General features: G+C 32.6%; 1 protein-coding gene across 2 annotated transcripts; it reads right to left on the bottom strand.

The window, feature by feature from the left end:
- Positions 1 to 92: 92 nt before the first annotated feature.
- LOC144835992 (integrin-linked kinase-associated serine/threonine phosphatase 2C-like) lies at positions 93 to 22,779 on the bottom strand. Of its 2 annotated transcripts, none has more exons than XM_078691154.1 (9): positions 22,656 to 22,779; positions 21,898 to 22,107; positions 20,962 to 21,079; positions 20,256 to 20,456; positions 19,684 to 19,771; positions 2,924 to 3,045; positions 2,188 to 2,307; positions 1,896 to 1,977; positions 93 to 1,796 (listed from the first exon to the last, which is right to left on the bottom strand). In XM_078691154.1, the coding sequence occupies exons 1-9, from the start codon at positions 22,690 to 22,692 to the stop codon at positions 1,659 to 1,661; spliced, it is 1,116 nt and encodes a 371-aa protein (XP_078547280.1). In that variant the 5' UTR covers positions 22,693 to 22,779; the 3' UTR covers positions 93 to 1,658. The 2 variants fall into 2 exon arrangements, with proteins under 2 accessions (XP_078547280.1, XP_078547281.1); XM_078691155.1 differs by having other exon boundaries at positions 21,898 to 22,101; positions 22,656 to 22,710.
- Between the last annotated feature and the right edge of the window lie 690 nt (positions 22,780 to 23,469).

Raw genomic sequence — 23,469 nt, 5'->3', positions numbered from 1 at the left:
TTACTTCTCCATCGGGTGGTATGACTTTGACTTTAAAAAAAAAACATTTATACAATATATACAACTAATTTTACGATTTTAAGCCATTTTATTGGTTCCTTATTTCATTATTCTGACTCCGGCTGTCTTCACGTCTATAGAGGGTTTTTTTTTTTAATTCAATTAAATTAAAATTTTCAATAATTGTGTTCAATAAATAAGTATATTATGTACAAAGTACGATAGGCCCACAAGGTCAAACTTAAGTTAACTACTTCTTAAATAAAACAATTAATTAAAATAGTTAAAAGTTCAATTACAATATTTATAGAAATATTTCCAATTCTTCACATTTCTTATTCTCGTTGTTTTTGGTCACAAAACTCGAGTTATCTCTACCTTCAATATGGGCCGAAATATTAATTTCGGGAGGTGACACGAAATATCAGGAGACTCATGCTATTTAATATCGGGAGAGCTAAAAGTTCTCAATGAATACAAAACCAAAATGATCACGTCATCGAATAAAAAAACTTCAGACACTTTTATGTAGAAATCATATTGCTACAATCAATATACTGTATAGAAAATGTCAACCTTACATAAATAAAAATATAGTTAAAAACTCCAGATATCGATGATGTGAAAGTACTTAAAGATGTATTGTCCCCCAAAAACATGAAAAATGAAGATTAATTCAATCAGACTTTATAAAAATAACATAATAAATGGTTAAATTCAACCAAAAATCCATTGGCTGGAAGCCAATTTGACCATTTCTTGCTTTAAATTACAGTTTTTTTAGGTAAATAAAATATATATAAATTATTTTTCAGGGGTACAATATATCTTCAAAGTTTGGAGGTAATGTTATATTCTGAAGAGGTATAGTGAATTCATTAAGTTTTTGCAAAATGTTTGAATTATTATTTAGAAAATTATTACTTTAATATTGTGTCAACCATTCAATGTTTAAAAAGTGCATTTGAACTATTACATATACCTACATCAAATATTAAATGTGGTCATTAACCTCTGTGGTCTAATTCTTAAGGCACTCTCCCTATAAACGACAAGATGTGGGTTTGAATCCAACCAGAGGACTCAGAGCTATTAATCGATATCGATTTAAGTTATGTAACTATTTTGTGCATGGCAATTAACCTTTATTGATTTAAACTTTTTAAAGAACCTCTGTGGCCTAGTTGTTAAGGCACTCTTCTTATAAACGACAAGATGTGGGTTTGAATCCAACCAGAGGACTCAGAGCTATTAATCGATATCGATTAAAGTTATGTAACTATTTTGTGCATGGCAATTAACCTTTATTGATTTAAATTTAAATAACTTTTTAAAGAACCTCTGTGGCCTAGTTGTTAAGGCACTCTTCTTATAAACGACAAGATGTGGGTTTGAATCCAACCAGAGGACTCAGAGCTATTAATCGATATCGATTTAAGTTATGTAACTATTTTGTGCATGGCAATTAACCTTTATTGATTTAAATTTAAATAACTTTTTAAAGAACTTCTGTGGTCTAGTTGTTAAGGCACTCTTCCTATAAGCGACAAGATGTGGGTTTGAATCCAACCAGGGAACTCAAAGCTATATCAAAATGTATTTAAGATATGAAACCATTTTGTGCATTGTGATTAACCTTTATTGACTTAATAAAAAAACTATGTCGTTATACTAATGAGCATAACGGTAACATTATCCGAACTACCGCGTCTGATAGCCTCCGCAGCCAATCGGCTGCAAGCAACTTCAAGCTTAGCGTCAATGTTTTCAGTTTTATTATCTCCCGTCTCGTCAGTCTGAAAGAAAGAAATGGACATAAACATTGATTTACCAACATCAGATATTTAACAAGAAAATTGGAGACATAAGACTATAAAATGATTTATAAGTTTAACCTTCAATATATTGTTAATGAATTCCAGAGCGCCCTCTATAGTGAATCCTTTCCATAAGCCATCACAGGCCAGTAGTAAAAATCTATAAAAAGATTTAAAGAGTTTTTAATAAGAGTTTTTGTAGTGGCAAAAAAATTAATTACAGTACTATTTTAAAGGAAAGGGAACATTTGTTAAAAATAAACATTTTTTAAACAAGGAAAGAGGTGTACAGTACAAGCAACTTTATAAACTATAAATTATTTTTAAAATTATAATCACAGTTCAGTGCGTACTGCTCCTTCTCACTTACTTATCTTTATCAGTAAGAAGACATTTCTTAACATCAGGAATACAAGTGACTCCACAATGTTTAAATCGGCCATCTCCTATTGAACGAGACACCTCAAGAATTCCCATTATACGTCCATCTCTAAATAAGCAATCAGAAAATGTTTTATATAGCATTTCACAAACAACTTAGATTTTACACTATTCAACTATACATGCTTCTCACGTCCTGTCGGTGCTGCCAACTACAGCGCTGTTTTGTCCACAACAGTGGCTGTGCGTGCTAGTACATCAGGGTAATCCCCTACTCTTCTCGAAAGATGTTCTAGGTTCTAGCACATGAGCATTTTGTGTACACTGGACCTACGGTTTGTAGTCCTAATCCACCATAACCATAAAGCGAGTGAGCCTCGAACCCTTGCCATAATGCAATAGATTACGGTTCCACTGTCTTAACCGCTCGGCCACTCACTCCCTAAATGTTTGTATATATTCTTGGTATGATAAGATATTTGTACAACACAACAAGACACATGTCAGGCCTTGTCTTTTGAAAATTATAGGTGTGCTACAAATTGCACTCCTCAATACATTCAGGGATGCTGTAGGTGTGCTGTTTGTATTTTGGTGTGTAGAAGTTTACCAAATTTAAGCGTGTTGTAAATCGCACTCCTCAAGGGCAGTTTAGGAGTGAGTTAGGTAAGTGATCGCACTCGCTCGCCTTAAAAGGCTTGACATGTTTTCTAGGCCCAACTTACGTAACTTTGCCTCCAGCCTTCTGAATCCTTATACGTTCCTCATACTGTGTGGGGCTGTGGTCTCTAGACAACGGCAGGAAGTGATCAACTTTAGAGTCTTCATTATAACGACATAACAAAGCCTATCAACATAATAGCATTATTGTGTTAATTTACAATTATTATGAAGTTTATTAAGCACACAGATATTTATAACAATGATTAATACCTGTACAAAGTAAATTGGTCATTAAAGATCAAACTCATACATTGTACAGTATACATTCATTATTTTATAATAAAGGGAAAAAACATTTTATATTTAAATCATTTTCTCACATACATTTAGTGTGTATTTTTGGTGATTATATGTTATATTCTGTAAGTTGTTTTTTCCATTTCCTACAGTATAATAATCCCATTGTCCATTTTAACTAATGGTTTAATAAAGGATTCAATCAAAAAAGAATGTTAATAATACGTGAAAAAGAATTTGAAATCGTAATAATGTAATTCAGTAAAACCCCTATTAAGGGAGCCCTTTGGGACCCAACTAATGGTCCCCTGTATAGAGAGTGTCCTCTAAATAGGGGTACACTAAAACTATCAAATTGAACACTAATTGATCTGGATTCAAGAAATTGAGAAAAATTGAAACGTTAGCAGCCAACGTTTAACCAATGAAAAAGTATCATAATTTTTTGTATTAATAATGATATAAATCAATGAATATAATTATTTGGTCCTTTTTTGATGGAAAAAAAATTGTTTATTTGATATCGTTATATATATATAAATTTGATGTAGGGCTGGGTTTGGGTACTGGGGTATAAAAGGATAAAAACTATTTGAATGAATATTGTTATGCTTATGAAGTATATATTCTAGGCCTAGTACTATTGTATCATCATATATAAAATCTTTCCTTTTTTGGATATTACTAATAATGTAAAATGTGGTTTTCAGAATTCATTTAATAATTGTAGGACTGCCAGTGCATTGACATGCAGTATATTAGTCAGATAAGTATGTTAATAACGTTTATAATGTTCCTAAATTGGTAATGAAATCAGACAATAAATAAAGAAACCAATGTGCATATCGTGGTAAACTTGGTTTTGTGAAACTATGGGATTTCCACACATCCAGGAAACAAGTTTGACATCATGACACAAAATTTAGTTTTCATACATTCATTCATTTCCTTTGCATTTAGGTAACAGAATTTGGCAAATACAGACCTTTCATATCAAACTACAGTACTTTGAAGACATTTCATACCAAACTACAGTACTTTGAAGACCTTTCATACCAAACAACAGTACTTTGAAGATTTTTCATACCAAACAACAGTACTTTGAAGACAGTTCATACCAAACTACAGCACTTTGAAGACCTTTCATACCAAACAACAGTACTTTGAAGATTTTTCATACCAAACAACAGTACTTTGAAGATTTTTCATACCAAACAACAGTACTTTGAAGACAGTTCATACCAAACTACAGTACTTTGAAGACCTTTCATACCAAACAACAGTACTTTGAAGATCTTTCATACCAAACAACATTACTTTGAAGATTTTTCATACCAAACTACAGTACTTTGAAGATTTTTCATACCAAACTACAGTACTTTGAAGATCTTTCATACCAAACTACAGTACTTTGAAGATCTTTCATACCAAACAACATTACTTTGAAGATTTTTCATACCAAACTACAGTACTTTGAAGATTTTTCATACCAAACTACAGTACTTTGTGAAGATTTTTCATACCAAACTACAGTACTTTGTGAAGATCTTTCATACCAAACTACAGTACTTTGAAGACCTTTCATACCAAACTACAGTACTTTGAAGATCTTTCATACCAAACAACATTACTTTGAAGATTTTTCATACCAAACTACAGTACTTTGAAGATTTTTCATACCAAACTACAGTACTTTGTGAAGATCTTTCATACCAAACTACAGTACTTTGTGAAGATCTTTCATACCAAACTACAGTACTTTGAAGATCTTTCATACCAACCTCCATTACTTTGAAGATCTTTCCTACCAAACTACATTACTTTGAAGACCTTTCATACCAAACTACAGTACTTTGAAGATTCAAGAATATTGCCATCTATTGTTATTAAAGTTGTTCTGACATTTCTACGCTTAAATTTAATAAATTAACATTTAATTGAAAAACTCTAGGAGATGTATAATTCAAGCCGCGGAAATTGGACAATTTCTACTTATAGTGGAAAAATGAATTTTGAACCTGAATTAACTGAACATATTCATTTTTTAAGTGCTGGACTGACAAGCATCATTAGTTTAACGGGAATATTTGAAAACCTGATTGTTATTTTGGCTGTTTGCTGCATTTGTCAACTTCGGAAGAAACCGAATATCTTAATCGTTAACTTGGCCGTCGCTGACTTTTTAAGTGCTGTTTGTAGCTTCTTTTTCATGTTCGCATGGTCATATGAAATGGTTGAGGACATTATATTAATAATGATAACCATAATGACTTGTTCGTTAATATTTGTTCTTGCTGTCAGTATGGAACGCTTCGTAGCTATTGCCGCTCCGATAAAACATCGATACATTGTTACAGGAAGAAGATTAGCAATACTATGTACTTTCTTATGGGTACTGGTCGTGTGTGTAATTGTTAAATTTTGTATAATGACTAGTTATTTTACTGTGAGGCTCAGTATCGCATTGACTGTCATTGTGGTATTTGTGTATATATTGATGTACTTTATTTTAAAACATTCAACTAACCAACATTCAACGGCTGGATCTACTAGACAGGCCAGATTACGATCAGTATTTATCACGTTTAGCATTCTGGTGTTTTCTCTGTTCCTGTGTTTGATACCAAACCAGATATTGTTGTTAATTCATTTAGAATGTATGTATTTATCAAATATTTCGAGTTGTTCCTGGAATGATTATTACTATCAGATCACTTTGCCGCTTCTGATGATGAATTCTGCTTTAAATCCCATCGTATATTGGTGGCGTATTCCAGAGTTGAGGGACGGAATCAAACGTGTATCATGCTTCATATTATGTTCTCGTTCTGAACCAGAAAATAGACACAACGAATGTAACCAGGATGTAGATGAGCAACAGGTGTAAGATATCCAATCAAAAGCTTCCAAACAGCAGCAAAATGGACTCTACACAATCAAACTAGTGTGATGTGCCAAATATGGTAGTGATATGACATCATTGTGTCCATATATGGGCACATCACATTTTTTTTGTCACATAAAGTTTGATAGCGTAGATAAAGCTTTAACATTCAAATACACTGTACATAAATAGAGATCCTTATCACAACCACCAACCTGGACAAATGAAGAAATTAAACCAATCTATTGAATTTTTAAGTTTAAAATTGAAATCTTACTAAGACTAAGACTGATTATAGATTTAGAGCTAAAATCTAGAATTAATCAAAGTAACTTCTGTAAAATCCAATTACCAGGCAGGTTTCAGGTGATCGTGTATTTTTCAAATATGGCCCTGTGTTCTGGAATGCTCTTCCAGCACAAATTAGAATGGCTGAATCGATAGTTTTGTTTAAACGACTTTTTAAAACGTATTTATTTCCCAAATAGTTTTAATATCTGAGACTTCTATATTTTTATATATTTATATATTCCTATATGTATATTATCTCACAATGGTTAAACTGTTATTACAAAATGAATATCCTGAAACAAGACCGATCATTGTGCAAAGACCTAGTTTTCACGAAAATGAAAAAATAATAATAACAGGTTTATGGATCTATTCTGCAAAAAGAGCCAAGCTCAAATTATTATTATTGCATAAACAAATAAAGTCATACACACTACAGTATGTATTTATTTGTAATGTCAGTAATTTTTTTTTTCTCTTTTGTGGGGGAAACCCACATTTATTTCCAATTTCAATGTCTAAAAAGATAATCATACGATATAAATATTATAATGTCAGAAATTTATGTTTATCACTTTGTATGTATTTTTTATAATTTTTCCTAATAAATTCAAAATGTTTAGAGAAAATTTAGTACCAGCAGTTTAATACCAAGTTTTTGTAACATAATTAAACACTGATTTTTCTTGATTGTTGGTAAATAAATTGCGCATTATAAATAATATAGTATATACCTGGTATAAAACGTACAATCCCAATATTAAAGTTTAAAGCCTCTTTAAAAGTAAATATCCATTACTTGTTTCATCTAGAATAACATCATTTAAGATAGCTTTTCTTAAAATTGGTGATCTAATCTAAAATGAAACTATTGTGTCAACTTTTTTTTCGGTGAATCGTGGAAGTTTAATGATTTCAACAAACCAAGTTTGACGTGTAACAATATTAAATTTAATGTATGATATTTTGGTTATAGAATATAAATAAGCATTCTTGGCATTATTATACCAATTATCTGCTGTGAAGATTTGTAAGTACTGTAAGTCTATTTCTGAAACCTTTACATAATATAATATTTTTTATCTATAAACAAAGTAAACACCTCTAACAGATGGATTACTCAAGCTACAATTGGACAGAGTATCCTTATTATTCTTGGGAAAATATTCATTTTTTGAGTGCCGGTTTGACAAGCATCATCAGTGTTGCCGGCATATTGGAAAACCTGCTTGTTATATTTGCTGTTTGCTCTATCCGTTAACTAAGAATGAAATCTAATGTCTTACTTGTTAATCTTGCTCTTATAGATTTTTTAAGTGCGGTTTCAAGCTTTATTGTTTTATTTGCACAGCCATATCAGGAGATTATGGCAATTGTAATAATGATGATAATCATAATGACTTGTTCGTTAATATTTGTCCTAGCTGTGAGTATGGAACGCTTCATAGCTATTGCTGCTCCGATAAAATATCGATACATTGTTACAGGAAGAAGATTAGTAATACTATGTACTTTCTTATGGGTATTGATTTGTATATATCTTAACATTTGGAAATTCATTCCTACTTTTTCTCTTAAGTTTAGTCTCGCATTGACTATCATTGTGGGATTTGTGTATATTTTGATGTACTTTATTTTAAAATATGCAAATAACTGCGGAACCTTATCAGCTGAATCTGTTAAACAGAAACGACTACGATCGGTATTTATTACATTTAGCATTCTGGTCTTTTCTCTGTTCTTGTGTTTGATACCAAATCAACTATTGATGATAATTTGTTATAAGGCTGAATATACAGGTACTAAGGATTATTATTTTCAGATTTTTTTACCACTTCTGATGATGAATTCAGCTTTAAATCCCATCGTATACTGGTGGCGCATTCCAGAGTTGAGGGACGGAATCAAACGCGTACCATGCTTCATATTGTGTTCTCGTTCTGAACCAGAAAATAGAAACAACAAATGTGACCAGGATGTAGATGTGCAACAGGTGTATAGATATCCAAGTTCATGCTTCCAAACAGCAGAATGGACTTAAGCTCTGTCTACACTATCAGTGATATGTCCAAATGGTAGTGATATGTCCAAATGGTAGTGATATGTCCAAATATGGTAGTGATATGACATCATCATGTCCATATATAGGCACATCACATATTTTCGTCACATAAAGCTTGATAGTGTAGACAGAGCTTTAACATTCAAATACAATGTACATAAATAAAGATCATTATCACAACCACAAACAAACAACACCACAAACAACACCACAAACAAATCTTACTAAACGGATACCTTCACTGATGATAAAAAATGAAGAGCTAAAATATAGAATACATGAAGGTAACTGACCGTGTATTCCTAAATGATGGAATGATCAAACAAGAGCGAGCTCAGACAGAACTAACATGACAATTTTCGGGGAAAGGAAATATTTTCTCACCATTTTTTTAGCTGCCTGAAATGAGTTCATCAAGACATGGTAATGCTGTCAGATCATCTCACAATGGTTAAACTGTTATAAACAAAATTAACATCCTGAAACAAGAATGATCAGCATGCAGAACAGACCTAGTCTTCTCCTTAACCGATAATTGAACAAACACTGCCATGAAAAGAAGAAATGACAATAACAGCTTATGGATCTATTCTGCCAAAAGAGCAAAAGCTCAAATCCGCTGTTTAATATTGTATAAACAAATAAAGACACACACACACTAACTCCCAGTTCACTCAGCTGTAAATGAGTACCTGGTTGAAAATGCTAGGGAGAAAAAGGCGGCCTGGAAAATCTTTTATAAATGTAATTATTTGTAATATCAGTTATTTTTTTTTCCTATTTTGTGGGGAAACCCATATTTATTTCAAATTTTAATAATGTCTAAACGTTAATAATAATAATACGATATTAATTATTATACAGTATTATATGTCAGCAATTTATGTTTATCACTTTGTATGTATTTTTTATAATGTTGTTTTTCCTAATAAATTCAAAATGTTTAGAGACAATGTAGTACCAGCAGTTTAATACCAAGTTTCTGTTACATAATTAAACAATGATTTTTCTTGATTGTTGGTAATTAAATTGCGCACAATGTTATTGTTTAAAGCCTCTTAAAGTTACTTATTTCATCTAGAATAACATCATAAACATTAGCTTTTCTGTAATTGGTGATTTAAACAGACAATATAAAAGAAACCCAGTATAAATTGCGGTAAACTTGGTTTTGTGAAATTGTGGAAACAAGTAACAAGTTTCATTTCAATGGTCTGATCATGTACCTATAAATTTCATTGAATTGTAGAGATCTTGGAAAAATAAGCATTCTGGTATACTGATTACAATCTATTTTTCAGATGCGAGTAGGTTTATATTGTAGTCAATTGTCTTTCTGGGACTTCTACATTATTCAATAATAATAGTTTATCTGATAAACCTTTAACAGATGGATTACTCCAGCTACTATAATTGGACATCATCAACGAATGATTATTCTATTAATTTTATAGATGATAATTTTATCAATGTTTGCATGACTAGCATCATTAGCGTTGCAGGAATATTTGAAAACCTGATTGTTATTTTGGCCGTTTGCTGTATTCGTCAACTACGAAGGAAATCAAATATTTTAATTGCTAACTTGGCCGTCGCTGATTGTTTAAGTGCCGTTTTTAGTTTTTATTTTTTTTTCGCACCGTCAAATTTCTATTGGCTTCTTGCGAACGTTGTATTAATAATGATAACCATAATGACTTGTTCGTTAGTATTTGTCCTAGCTGTGAGTATGGAACGCTTCATAGCTATTGCTGCTCCGATAAACTATCGATACATTGTTACAGGAAGAAGATTAGTAATACTATGTACTTTCTTATGGGTATCTGTCTTGTGCGTTGTAATCGTTCAATTCTTGAAAACGTCCTTTATTTTTGTTGTAAAGCTCAGTTTTACATTGACTATCATTGTAGGATTTGTGTATATTTTGTTGTACTTTATTTTAAAATATGGACACTCATCAGCGGGATCTGCTAAACAGAAACGATTACGATCAGTATTTATCACGTTTAGCATTCTGCTTTTTTCTCTGTTCCTGTGTTTATTACCAAACCAGATACTGCTTATAAGTCATATTAAACTTGAATTTACATCTTTTGAATTGGACTCTTGTTACTGGAAAGGATATTGTTATCGGATTACTTTACCGCTTCTCATGATGAATTCTGCTTTAAATCCCATCGTTTACTGGTGGCGCATTCCAGAGTTACGGGACGGAATCAAACACGTATTATATTTTGTGTGTTGTCGTTTTGTAACAGGAAATAGACTAAACAACAAGGAGAACCAGAAAGATGAGCAACATGTGTAAAGCGCCTTTCACACCTGCTCCAGCAAATAAAATCGCATCTCAATGTTTCGTTTTCCCGACGATTCATGCACCAATCATTTTACTCGATATGAGAGTAGCCGCGTCGGAAAGAAAAAGTTGCTACTGCTGTAGCTCAATTTGACCTGAACGGGAGCTGAACCGAAGCAGGTGTGTGGAAGACCCTTCAGATACCCAAGCTCAAGCTTTTTAAGCAGAAAAATATGTATATAATAATTATAAACATTCTGGATTTATAAAGCACCTAATGTTGTGAAACCTCTAAGCACTGTACATAATAGAGAGGTTTCGCAATCTTACGAATACGATAACGAAAACGGATACGTCACGCACACGTATTCGTTTTCGTAAGCCATAAAAAAATCTGTTTCGCATGGCAACGAAATATTGAGGCGCGTCCAAAATATGACTGCGGTAAATTTGAGCGAAGCGCAGGTATGTGTTGCTTGGTGCTTGGCTGCCTAGGCCTAGCGTAACATCAAAGCGAGTGAGGACTTTAAAAACTGCTATTTATCAAAATTGACTTGGCATTTTAGTAAATTACTTTAGTAAATTACTTTCAATAAATCTATAATTATATTATAATCATGAATCATTCCTGATTCAAATGCAAAATGTGCAAATAGATCAAAAACTAACTCGTTTTGTAGTTACGAATATGACTGGTGATATTCGTCAACATGAATACGCTTTACGAATATGAAATGGGGATCAGCTCAAAAGTTTCACAAATGTATGACGTATCCGTTTTCGTTATCGTATTCGTAAGGTTGCGAAACCTCCCTATTGTACTCCGGTCATTTATGGATCAAACACGTATGGAAAAATACGCCCATAATGCAGATAGTAATCTGTGCAAAGTTGTGTCTTGATCTATCCGGGTATGCATTTGTACACAAGGGTGGAGAGAGGCAAAAGGAAGTAAAATACCTTGCCTAAGGATACATGCAATGGAATGAGCGTTGGACTCGAACCCAAAATCAGTAGTCCATCATTCAACAAAGCCATAACAAATACATTCTGACACTTGTTGAATGCCATTATTAACAAATTAATTTACTATTTAGCATGTTACATTAGGTTTGGATTTATGTGTTACCAGAAAACAAGCGATTAAATGTGGTGTTTTGAGACAACAATTGTAGTTGTTGTTCTTGTTATCCTTTTTTAATTTTTTTAAATTATATATTTAGGCAAATTGCTATGGATAACCATAAGCAAATTCATTCACTATCCTTCTTAAAGGTGGCAATCCTGTTCACATAAACAAAGTCTTATTACGAAGTCTTTGGAAGTGGAGTTGTAATTTGTCATTAGAAAAAATCCTGACATATGCCAGAACTTGAACCCAGGACCCTTGAATTGGTAACCAATCATCATAACCACCAAGCCACAACTCCAACTTTTCTTTGTGAACCTGCATGTGACAAGAAACATTGTTTTCTTCTAATACAGGATATCCAATATGGTTTTTAAATTATATCAATACATGTATTGATTATTTTGCCATTAATGAAATTAATAAATGTTCTTGTTTTTTAATTATACCAGCAGATTTATTACTGGATGAATTGGTACCCAAGCTTCTATGAAATAATTAAACATTATTGGTAATAAAATCACACATATTTATGCATTAACCTATAAATAGTATGGTATTGGTATTAATGTACTGTACAAGCACGCCAATGTTAAAGTTTATATCCTCTTAAATAAAGTAATTGAATACCTAGTTTCTTCTAAAATAACTTCATTAAATATTGAATCAGATAATATATAATAATAGTACAAACCTGTACATATTTCGGCAAACTAGGTAACAAACTTAACTAGACTAAATATGATGTGACTATGTTTTTCGCAAAAGCCTACAGTATTTAGGTTATACAACTTGGCGAATAGGAATTGCTGGTAATTTTATACCAATGACATATTTTGCAGATTTGTGATATTACTTTCTAGAAACTCTACATTTTTAAAAACTCAATCTATAAATCGACAAAGTTAACAGAGATGGATAGTTCAAGCCAAACATGGTCGTTGGAGTATAATAATTCTTTACTTAATCGCTCTGATGACATTGATATTAATTTTATCAGTGTTTGTATGACAAGCATCATCAGCGTTGCAGGAATATTTGAAAACCTGATTGTTATTTTGGCCGTTTGCTGTATTCGTCAACTACGGAGGAAATCAAATATTTTAATTGTTAACTTGGCCGTCGCTGATTTTTTAAGTGCCGTATTTAATTTATATTTGCTTTTTGCATGGCAGTATTCATTTGGGTTTATTGCGAACGTTGTATTAATAATGATAACCATAATGACTTGTTCGTTAGTATTTGTCCTAGCTGTGAGTATGGAACGCTTCATAGCTATTGCTGCTCCGATAAACTATCGATACATTGTTACAGGAAGAAGATTAGTAATACTATGTACTTTCTTATGGGTATCTGTCTTGTGCGTTGTAATCGTTCAATTCTTGAAAACGTCCTTTATTTTTGTTGTAAAGCTCAGTTTTACATTGACTATCATTGTAGGATTTGTGTATATTTTGTTGTACTTTATTTTAAAATATGGACACTCATCAGCGGGATCTGCTAAACAGAAACGATTACGATCAGTATTTATCACGTTTAGCATTCTGCTTTTTTCTCTGTTCCTGTGTTTATTACCAAACCAGATACTGCTTATAAGTCATATTAAACTTGAATTTACATCTTTTGAATTGGACTCTTGTTACTGGAAAGGATATTGTTATTGGATTACTTTACCGCTTCTCATGATGAATTCTGCTTTAAATCCCATCGTTTACTGGTGGCGCATTCCAGAGTTACGGGACGGAATCAAACACGTATTATATTTTGTGTGTTGTCGTTTTGTAACAGGAAATAGACTAAACAACAAGGAGAACCAGAAAGATGAGCAACATGTGTAAAGCGCCTTTCACACCTGCTCCAGCAAATAAAATCGCATCTCAATGTTTCGTTTTCCAGACGATTCATGCACCAATCATTTTACTCGATATGAGAGTAGCCGCGTCGGAAAGCAAAAGTTGCTACTGCTGTAGCTCAATTTGACCTGAACGGGAGCTGAACCGAAGCAGGTGTGTGGAAGACCCTTTAGATACCCAAGCTCAAGCTTTTTAAGCAGAAAAATATGTATATAATAATTATAAACATTCTGGATTTATAAAGCACCTAATGTTGTGAAACCTCTAAGCACTGTACATATTGTACTCCGGTCATTTATGGATCAAACACGTATGGAAAAATATGCCGATAATGCAGATAGTAATCTGTGCAAAGTTGTGTCTTGATCTATCCGGGTACGCATTTGTACACAAGGGTGGAGAGAGGCAAAAGGAAGTACAATACCTTGCCTAAGGATACATGCAATGGAATGAGCGTTGGACTCGAACCCAAAATCAGTAGTCCATCATTCAACAAAGCCATAACAAATACATTCTGACACTTGTCGAATGCCATTATTAACAAATTAATTTACTATTTAGCATGTTACATTATGTTTGGATTTATGTGTTACCAGAAAACAAGCGATTAAATGTGGTGTTTTGAGACAACAATTGTAGTTGTTGTTCTTGTTATCCTTTTTTAATTTTTTTTAATTATATATTTAGGCAAATTGCCAAGAATAACCATAAGCAAATTCATTCACTATCCTTCTTAAAGGTGGCAATCCTGTTCACATAAACAAAGTCTTATTACAAGCCTTTGGAAGTGGAGTTGTAATTTGTCATTAGAAAAAATCCTGACATATGACAGGACTTGAACCCAGGACCCTTGAATTGGTAACCAATCATCATAACCACCAAGCCACAACTCCAACTTTTCTTTGTGAACCTGCATGTGACAAGAAACATTGTTTTCTTCTAATACAGGATATCCAATATGGTTTTTAAATTATATCATATGTATTGATATACATATCAATACATGTATTGATTATTTTGCCATTAATGAAATTAATAAATGTTCTTGTTTTTTAATTATACCAGCAGATTTATTACTGGATGAATTGGTACCCAAGCTTCTATGAAATAATTAAACATTATTGGTAATAAAATCACACATATTTATGCATTAACCTATAAATAGTATGGTATTGGTATTAATGTACTGTACAAGCACGGCAATGTTAAAGTTTATATCCTCTTAAATAAAGTAATTGAATACCTAGTTTCTTCTAAAATAACTTCATTAAATATCGAATCAGATAATATATAATAATAGTACAAACCTGTACATATTGCGGCAAACTAGGTTGTGAAATCATTTGACACGTAACAAACTTAACCAGACTAAATATGATGTGACTATGTTTTTCGCAAAAGCCTACAGTATTTAGGTTATACAACTTGGTGAATAGGAATTGCTGGTAATTTTATACCAATGACATATTTTGCAGATTTGTGATATTACAAGTCTTTCTAGAAACTCTACATTTTTAAAAACTCAATCTATAAATCGACAAAGTTAACAGAGATGGATAGTTCAAGCCAAACATGGTCGTTGGAGTATAATAATTCTTTACTTAATCGCTCTGATGATATTGATATTAATTTTATAAGTGTTTGTATGACAAGCATCATCAGCGTTGCAGGAATATTTGAAAACCTGATTGTTATTTTGGCCGTTTGCTGTATTCGTCAACTACGGAGGAAATCAAATATTTTAATTGTTAACTTGGCCGTCGCTGATTTTTTAAGTGCCGTTTTTAATTTATATTTGCTTTTTGCATGGCAGTATTCATTTGGGTTTATTGTAAACGTCGTATTAATAATGATAATCATAATGACTTGTTCGTTAGTATTTGTCCTAGCTGTGAGTATGGAACGCTTCGTAGCTATTGCTGCTCCGATAAAATACCGATACATTGTTACAGGAAGAAGATTAGCAATACTATGTACTTTCTTATGGGTATCTGTCTTGTGCGTTGTAATCGTTCAGTTCTTGACACCCTCCTCTATTTTTGTTGTAAAGCTCAGTTTTACATTGACTATCATTGTGGGATTTCTATATATTTTGTTGTACTTTATTTTAAAATATACAAGTAACCAAGGACACTCATCAGCCGGATGTGCTAAAAAGAAACGATTACGATCAGTATTTGTCACGTTTAGCATTCTGCTCCTTTCTCTGTTCCTGTGTTTGATACCAAACCAGATATTGCTGTTAACTCATTTAAAATATAGACACTTATCTTATTTGTTCTACAGTTGCTACTGGGAGGGACATTGCTATAATATTTCTTTACCGCTTCTGATGATGAATTCTGCTTTGAATCCCATCGTATACTGGTGGCGTATTCCAGAGTTGAGGAATGGAATCAAACGCATATTATATTTTGTGTGTTGTCGTTATTTACCAGAAAATAGAAACAACGAAGGGGGTCAAACTGCTGAAACCTATGAACTCTGAACTTTGCTTACAACTTAAAAATACACTGTATATAAATAGAAATAATTATCTTTTGTCGTTAAGTGGAAAACATCTGTCCTAATTCAGGGGAAAAAATGATTGGTAGGCCTAAGCATTTCTTGTGAACACTCATTTGAACTTGCTAGAGAGAGGCCTACATACAGACCAAAATACTGGGACTATACCCGGGGATATGACTGTTCTTTGTGAAAGCAGACATAAAGTAGAGGGTGGGATTAGACTAGAAGTGGGATTACACCCGAGGATATGGTATTAACATTAAAATTCCAGGCATAAAAACACTTGTTATATGGACGAGTAACATGTCATTAGCCATATAACAAAATTCATACCATACTTATCGTATGCCATTATTTAAACAAGATATATTTCTTACAAAAAATGCCGCTCGACTTTTTGACGTAACAGTTTTAATTATTGTTCTTTCTTCATTAAATGATGTTTTTTTATAAAATTGATATTCTATTTAATACTTTAAGAAAATAATGATTTATTATCATTTATTTTTGTCAATCAGTAGGCTAACATTTAATGTAACATAAAATATAGTCTAAAATGCTCTATTTAATTATAAAGCAGGGCCTATTAAATATTATTAAATACATATTGTTTTGAGGATGTAGATTATGATTAGATTCAGTGTCTTTCTGTAGTTGATTTAGTTTCTATATAAATTTACTTAATGGTAAAATTTGGTAAATCGCGCATAACTTTCAAAATGCTTACTCAATGGTACTGCATAGTAAAGTTTGTAGTTATTTTCGGTACCTAATGTAACCTTCTTTACTAATTAAGTTTAGTTATTGACGAATAAAATGAATTTAGGATAAACGATTTGCCCTGAAAAGGGATGTTTTCCAAATGTGTTATACACTGTCTAATGGTTGTCGATGCTGAAACATACTTGCACGCAAGAATACGAGGCTGTATCTATCTCCTTCAACAAAATTTTTTTTAAATTGCTGAAAACCGATTAAACAGCTCGAGTACAGCATCATAATGTTGAAAACAAACCAACTTTATTTAAAAAGTACTATTTTAATATATTTAATATACGTTTATGCAAACATATTTTTTGGCGATGAATGGAACATTCCAATTTCAAGTGTCAATTTCCATAGGCGTAATAAATCAGTGCCCAACAAAAACCAGTACATTGCATTACCAGTCCGTGTTTACAAATTCTCATTCCTGTCAAGCCGTAGTACTATAGGTTTCTCGTGATACAGTTTCCTAATTCTTTTCGTCCTCTTGAATATAAACTGCCCAAAGGCACGTCGCAAAAATTCATTTACTATTTAGCATGTTAGGTTTGAATTTATGTGGTATCAGAAAACAAGCAATTAATGTGGTGTTTTGAAACAACAATTGTACCAGCAGTTTATTACTGAATAACATGGTACCAAGTTTCTATTACAGTTTTACACCATTAAAAATTGATGATAGAATATTGTTCATCAAATACTTTATGCATTAACCTATAAATAGTATGGTAAATTGGAAAAATGTACAAGGATGCCAATGTTAAAATGTATAGCCTCTTTAATAAAGTAATTGAATACCTAGTTTCTTTTAAAATAACTTCATTAAACACTGAATCAGACAATATAAAGGAAACCATGTACACATTGCGGCAAACTTTGTTGTGAAATCGTGGAAACAAGTTTGATGCAACAATCTTTAACTGCAATAATACATATATAATGTGAATATGTTTTTTGCAAGAGCCTATAGCATTTAGTTTATACAATTTGGCAAATGAGCTGGTACCAATAATCTATATTTGTAATCCTGGAACCTTCTCTACATTATTTAAAATTTAATCTATAGATCGACAAAATGAACAGAGATGGATAACTCAAGCAATTTTGATGATATCGATATTAATGTTATCACTGTTTTTGTTACTAGCATCATTAGTGTGGCAGGAATATTTGAAAACCTGATTGTTATCTTGGCTGTTTGCTGTATCCGTCAACTAAGGAAGAAATCTAATGTTTTAATTGTTAACTTGGCAGTCGCTGATTTTTTGGGTGCCTTTGTCAGTTTATATTTTCTTTTTTTATGGCTAGATGGGTTTATTGCAAGCATTGTATTAATGATGATAATCATAATGACTTGTTCGTTAGTATTTGTCCTAGCTGTGAGTATGGAACGCTTCATAGCTATTGCTGCTCCGATAAAATACCGATACATTGTTACAGGAAGAAGATTAGCAATACTATGTACTTTCTTATGGGTATCTGTTTTGTGTGTTGTAATCGTTCAATTTTGGACATATATGTTTGTTGTAAAGCTGAGCCTCACATTGACAATCATTGTGGGATTGGTGTATATTTTGATGTACTTTATTTTAAAATATGCAACTAACCGTGGACACTCATCAGCCGCATGTGCTAAACAGAAACGATTACGATCAGTATTTATCACGTTTAGCATTCTGGTCTTTTCTCTGTTCCTGTGTTTAATACCAAACCAGATATTGATGCTTATTCATTTAGAATTTCAACATTTATCTTATAGGTTCTACAGTTGTTACTGGGAGGGACATTGCTATAACATTTCTTTACCGCTTCTGATGATGAATTCGGCTTTAAATCCCATCGTATACTGGTGGCGCATTCCAGAGTTGAGGAATGGAATCAAACGCGTATTATATTTTATGCATTGTCATTCTTTACCAGTAAATGGAAACAGCGAAGGGGGTCAAAGTGATGAACTCTGAACTTTGCTTATAACTTAAAAATACACTGTATATAAATAGAGATAATTATCTATCGTCTCTAAGATTAAGTGGAATCTGTAGCCCGGTGAATACTGGATATGGTTGACTTTTAACATCAGTGATGTAGCCACAAGAAATAAAGTGATCGCAAGAAAAGGGAACAATCTCTGTTCAAGCCACTGGGTTGTCAAAGGCCGCTGTGAAAAAGTGGTCAGGTTCAAACCTTACTAACAGTACTGGTGGCTACGGCCCTGCCTATTCTACTTTCAACTACTGTATCTTATTAAAATTTAAAAAAATTCATCTCCTTCCCAAAATATTTTTGGTATCAAATTTTCGTTTTTAGTGAAGGTAAAGATAAACGTTGAAACTTACCAACGTTTCGTGCGTTAGCATCGCACTTTTTCAACAATGCAACGACGTATTGACGCAAAGTGCTGTATTACGTAATCAAAAGTGCGAACCAACATGGCAAAAGTGCTGCAAACACTGCTGAGGAAAACACAATTATTGGAAGGGCATTTTCTTATGTTGCCATGGTTGGCTTACGTTGTGTCGCTAGTGGGAATCAAGCTTCATAAACGATTTCCGCTGTTAAATAAATTAATTAAGAATTGAATCACAACAAACCAAAAACACAAACGCCAAATATTGCAACGGTTTCTTCTATAGAAACCAAAAATAAAAGGGGTGGAGGAAGACCACCAATATGGCGACCATACTTTTTCTCCATTTCTACAATTAATATTCAAAATGAATTTATAAAAAATGAGAACCTTACTATCTCCTAAGTTGGCAATATAGAGGGCGCTGTCCACAACGAGAATGCAGATTGCTGTTGATCCATCTTTCCAAATTGGTTTTCTATTAAAAAAAAAAAAGATGACAAATTATTTCTAACTCGACTTCGGTTTTTTCATTTTGATAGTCAACAAATATGATTCCTAACTTAGCTTCCACAAGACTCTGGTATCATATGGATTGGATGGATGGAATTTTCATAATTTTCTAGTTGAAAATTTCAAAACTAGCTAATTAAATGTTTACTGGTTTTAATTTTTGACCAAAAAAAATTACTTTTAGTCTAGCAAAGGTACAGTACTTGAGACTTGATCTAATATCTGTAAACTTTTTGTAGAATTAATTAATTAATTAACAAAATAATTTTTTTTCATGCTAGTTGGGTTGCTCATTTTGCTAGTTTGATTTTTTTTTTTTTAATTATCAAAGGTTTGCTAGTAGATAAAAAAGTAATTATCTTTCATGGTTCCCTAAGGTGTCCCCTTAATAGGGGATCTACTGTAGTTTGTCATAGGAAGATTAATAAAGTATATTAAATAATACACACTGTGCCGATGCCTCTTTGAGAAACTGTTCATCCGTCAATTTGAAAGAATCAATAAGACATCGTTTAACCTCTTTATCCAAACTGGTGACATCTGTTTTTGGAAATTTCTGAATAATATGGCTGTGGAGCTTGCTTGCAGCGAACGTTGAAGCTCTAGCGCCCCCATGGCCATCGAACACAGCATAGTAGGCTATCCGTGATCTATAAAAAACAGATAATAAAAGAAACAATAGATAACAAGAAAAGAAGGGGTTATAAGAAGGAATGATAATGGAGAACAATTTAGAGTATTAAGAAACGCCAGATCTCAGATGGATCCATGCTCTGCAGGGAGTTCGTAAATGTCCAGCTGTCAAATTTGATTATTTTTAGCCTGAAAGTGAATCTTCGCCCAAAAACTTTTTTCCCATTCAATCTAATTAATGGTAATGTAATTTTCCATTTGGTAAACAATTTTATAGAAGCTGTACCCTAATTAATATTTTAGGAAATTCCCCTCGGATTAATAATGGAATGATCCATTTAGCAGGGTGGATCTGAGTTTTCTGGACACACTATACTGTAATTTGCAATCTGCTTCATGCTTTTTAAAATTTTGTCCAGCTAATATATTCTTTAAAACATTTCTAAGACACCTAACCCTGTTACATATATTCCCCTTTTTTAAAACACTAGTTGAATAAACGATACTGGTGTCAATACTAACATGCTGGAGGGGAGGCTATCAAACTGAGAGGTCATGTCATCAATGATCACATGTGCATCCTGCATTTCTTCACGTTCACCTTTCATCTCCTTTATATGACCTTTCAACTTGTGAATCCCTGCAAAAATAAGAATGAATTACTGGTCCAGTCATAGCAGATTATATTTTAAAAAACTAGCCAATGCTCATCCATTTATTTAGACCATCGTTTAGAAATAAGCTTAGAAGATAGAGCAAAAAGTCTTTGGGAATGAAACCATTATATAACAAATATTACAATATCATCAATGTTCATCCGGGGAAGACACCCAGTCGACATGGTAACATGTTGGTAGGTGGTGCTATATTCACAAAAAAACTAATTCTTCCCTCCTCCTTTTTCATATGTTGCCATTACACCTAACCTAAGGATTAAAAGGTAACAAATTAAGTTCACTTGTGAGAATAAGTTCAATAATAAATACAAAATGTTATTTACACTTTATGATATGAAATTCTAAAAACCGATCTATTTGTCACTGTATGGCCATGGTATATTGATGAAATAGGTTCACGTTAGCTGCTTATGTGCGCTCGAACAAAAAATCTTTCATCATAGTTTTAAAGAAGAAATAAAGAAACAGCCTCAAACTTCTCCTGGCACCCCCTTTTTCATATGTTGCAATTATATCTAACTGATCGGTGAAATTAAATAAATCTTTTCATTTCTTAATGTATATTTTTACAACACATCACTCAAAAATAAACAATCAGTCATTTGGAAAATCAAAATTTTAAAAAAGTCATGTGAAATACACATGACAACGACTGACAGATGTAACGCGCTGAGACAGTTTGCATGCATGATCGGTCGATTAAAATCTCTCTGGTAATGACAATTTTTAGAGGGCGCTGACGAGTCTGAACCACATAATTATTTCTTCCCAGCCTAATTACCATGTTCTAATTTTATTGTCTTTTTATCTGTAGATGCATCTTCTTTTCTTACAGTCTTGCATTCTAATTTTCGTTTTCTTTCCTCTGGTGTTTTCTGGTTGATTTCTGTAGAAGGTACAACTTGTTCATTTAGTCTGTCTTGTTCTGTCCGACATGTATTATTTGTTGTACTTGTAACAGAACTACAACTAGGCTTAACATTAACTTCAGCTGGAATAAAAAAAAATCACAATATGTATACATGAAACAGACAACACTAAATAATCTAGGCCTATTAATATATCATATTTGTACATGTATGGTTATTTTTTATCTATATTATACTATAACCTATAGGCCTACTTATAAATATAATAAGTAATAAATAAGCACTTATGTTTTGTTATGGATGAAAAATTTACATTCAGAACACATAATTGTTCAGTTCAAACATCTTTGAAAACTTGATGAACTAACATGTTACGTATATCAAAAGTGGACATTTTGTCCGCTTGTGGGCCGAAACGTCCCCGATTCAGGCCTGTATGTATGGCATTCATATGTGGGCATGTGTTGCGTGAAAAATGAATCAGAACAGAAGTGAGGATTGGCATTTGGCCTGGCCGGCCCTCCATGGACTAGTCTACTACTAGGCCTAGAGGTAAGCCTAGCCTAGAGAGCCTAGCTAGATAGGCCTAGATAGAGGCCTATTGATTATTAACACTAAAACCCTACTAGCTAGGCCTAGTCTAGTAAGCTAGTATTAGCTAAAACTATACCTCTATCTGGATCTGGCAGATCTGAAAACAAATCCATTTCTGCAAAGCTTTTATTCTTTTTAAATATAAAACTAGCCTACAGTAGGCCTACATTTAGACATTTACACAGCAGTGTATCACATTTTCAACAGAGCATGGATGCCCGCCCTCACACGAGCGGATAAGATACACAAATCCCATTAAATAAAAATAATTAAAATGTTAAATTCGGTTTCTACCAGAAACAAATATTATAGCATCCTTCGTCAACAAAAACGCGCCCGCTAGCGCTGGCGCCCGGTGGACGCGGACTGTCTAGTCGGCAGTTTTTTACTATATGTATAAATAAATTGGATAAAACGAACAATTAAAATATCGAAATAGTATTTAACATGTAACGTGTAGTTTATAACAATATGATGAAAACTCTACCGGCCGTCCAGGTTTATATTAGGTGAATGCTGATCGAGTCGTAGCATACGGTACTTAACTAAGATCACCTTCATCTGATAATTAAGAACAGTTTTTTTCTTCTGTTCAAGAATAGTAACATAATTTCTGTCTTCATTAAATTCCTCAATTATCTTTATTTTTTAATTATTACAAAGAAAATAAATATAAATGTCATTGAAATATGATAAAATTGTCTATAATATGCCTTGATATTTTGGATGTGACGCTAGTAGAAGGATACACCACATTAATTGAACCATGAATAAATTAATATTATTATTTCGTGATTGAGCTAACCAACAATTTTTGGCTCCCGATTAAACTTTCCCTAAGTATGTTGTTATTTCGATGCTTTTCGATGAAGTTTCTGAAATACTCAAGT

This window comes from Antedon bifida, chromosome 2 (genome assembly GCF_963402885.1).
Source record: "Antedon bifida chromosome 2, ecAntBifi1.1, whole genome shotgun sequence".
Taxonomy (NCBI): Eukaryota; Metazoa; Echinodermata; class Crinoidea; order Comatulida; family Antedonidae; genus Antedon; species Antedon bifida.
Note: the sequence above shows the minus strand (reverse complement) of the source record. Positions and strands in the feature narration are given on the sequence as shown.

Bases quoted from the DNA above. Each gene is read 5' to 3' on its own strand.
- LOC144835992 (XM_078691154.1), bottom strand. From the start codon at position 22,692: ATGGATTTGTTTTCAGATCTGCCAGATCCAGATAGAG. The intron at 21,080-21,897 runs GTAATTAGGCTG...TTATTTTTGCAG, and splicing joins GACAATAAAATTAGAACATG to GGATTCACAAGTTGAAAGGT. The intron at 1,978-2,187 runs GTAAGTGAGAAG...ATCTTTTTATAG, and splicing joins CTTCTTACTGATAAAGATAA to ATTTTTACTACTGGCCTGTG.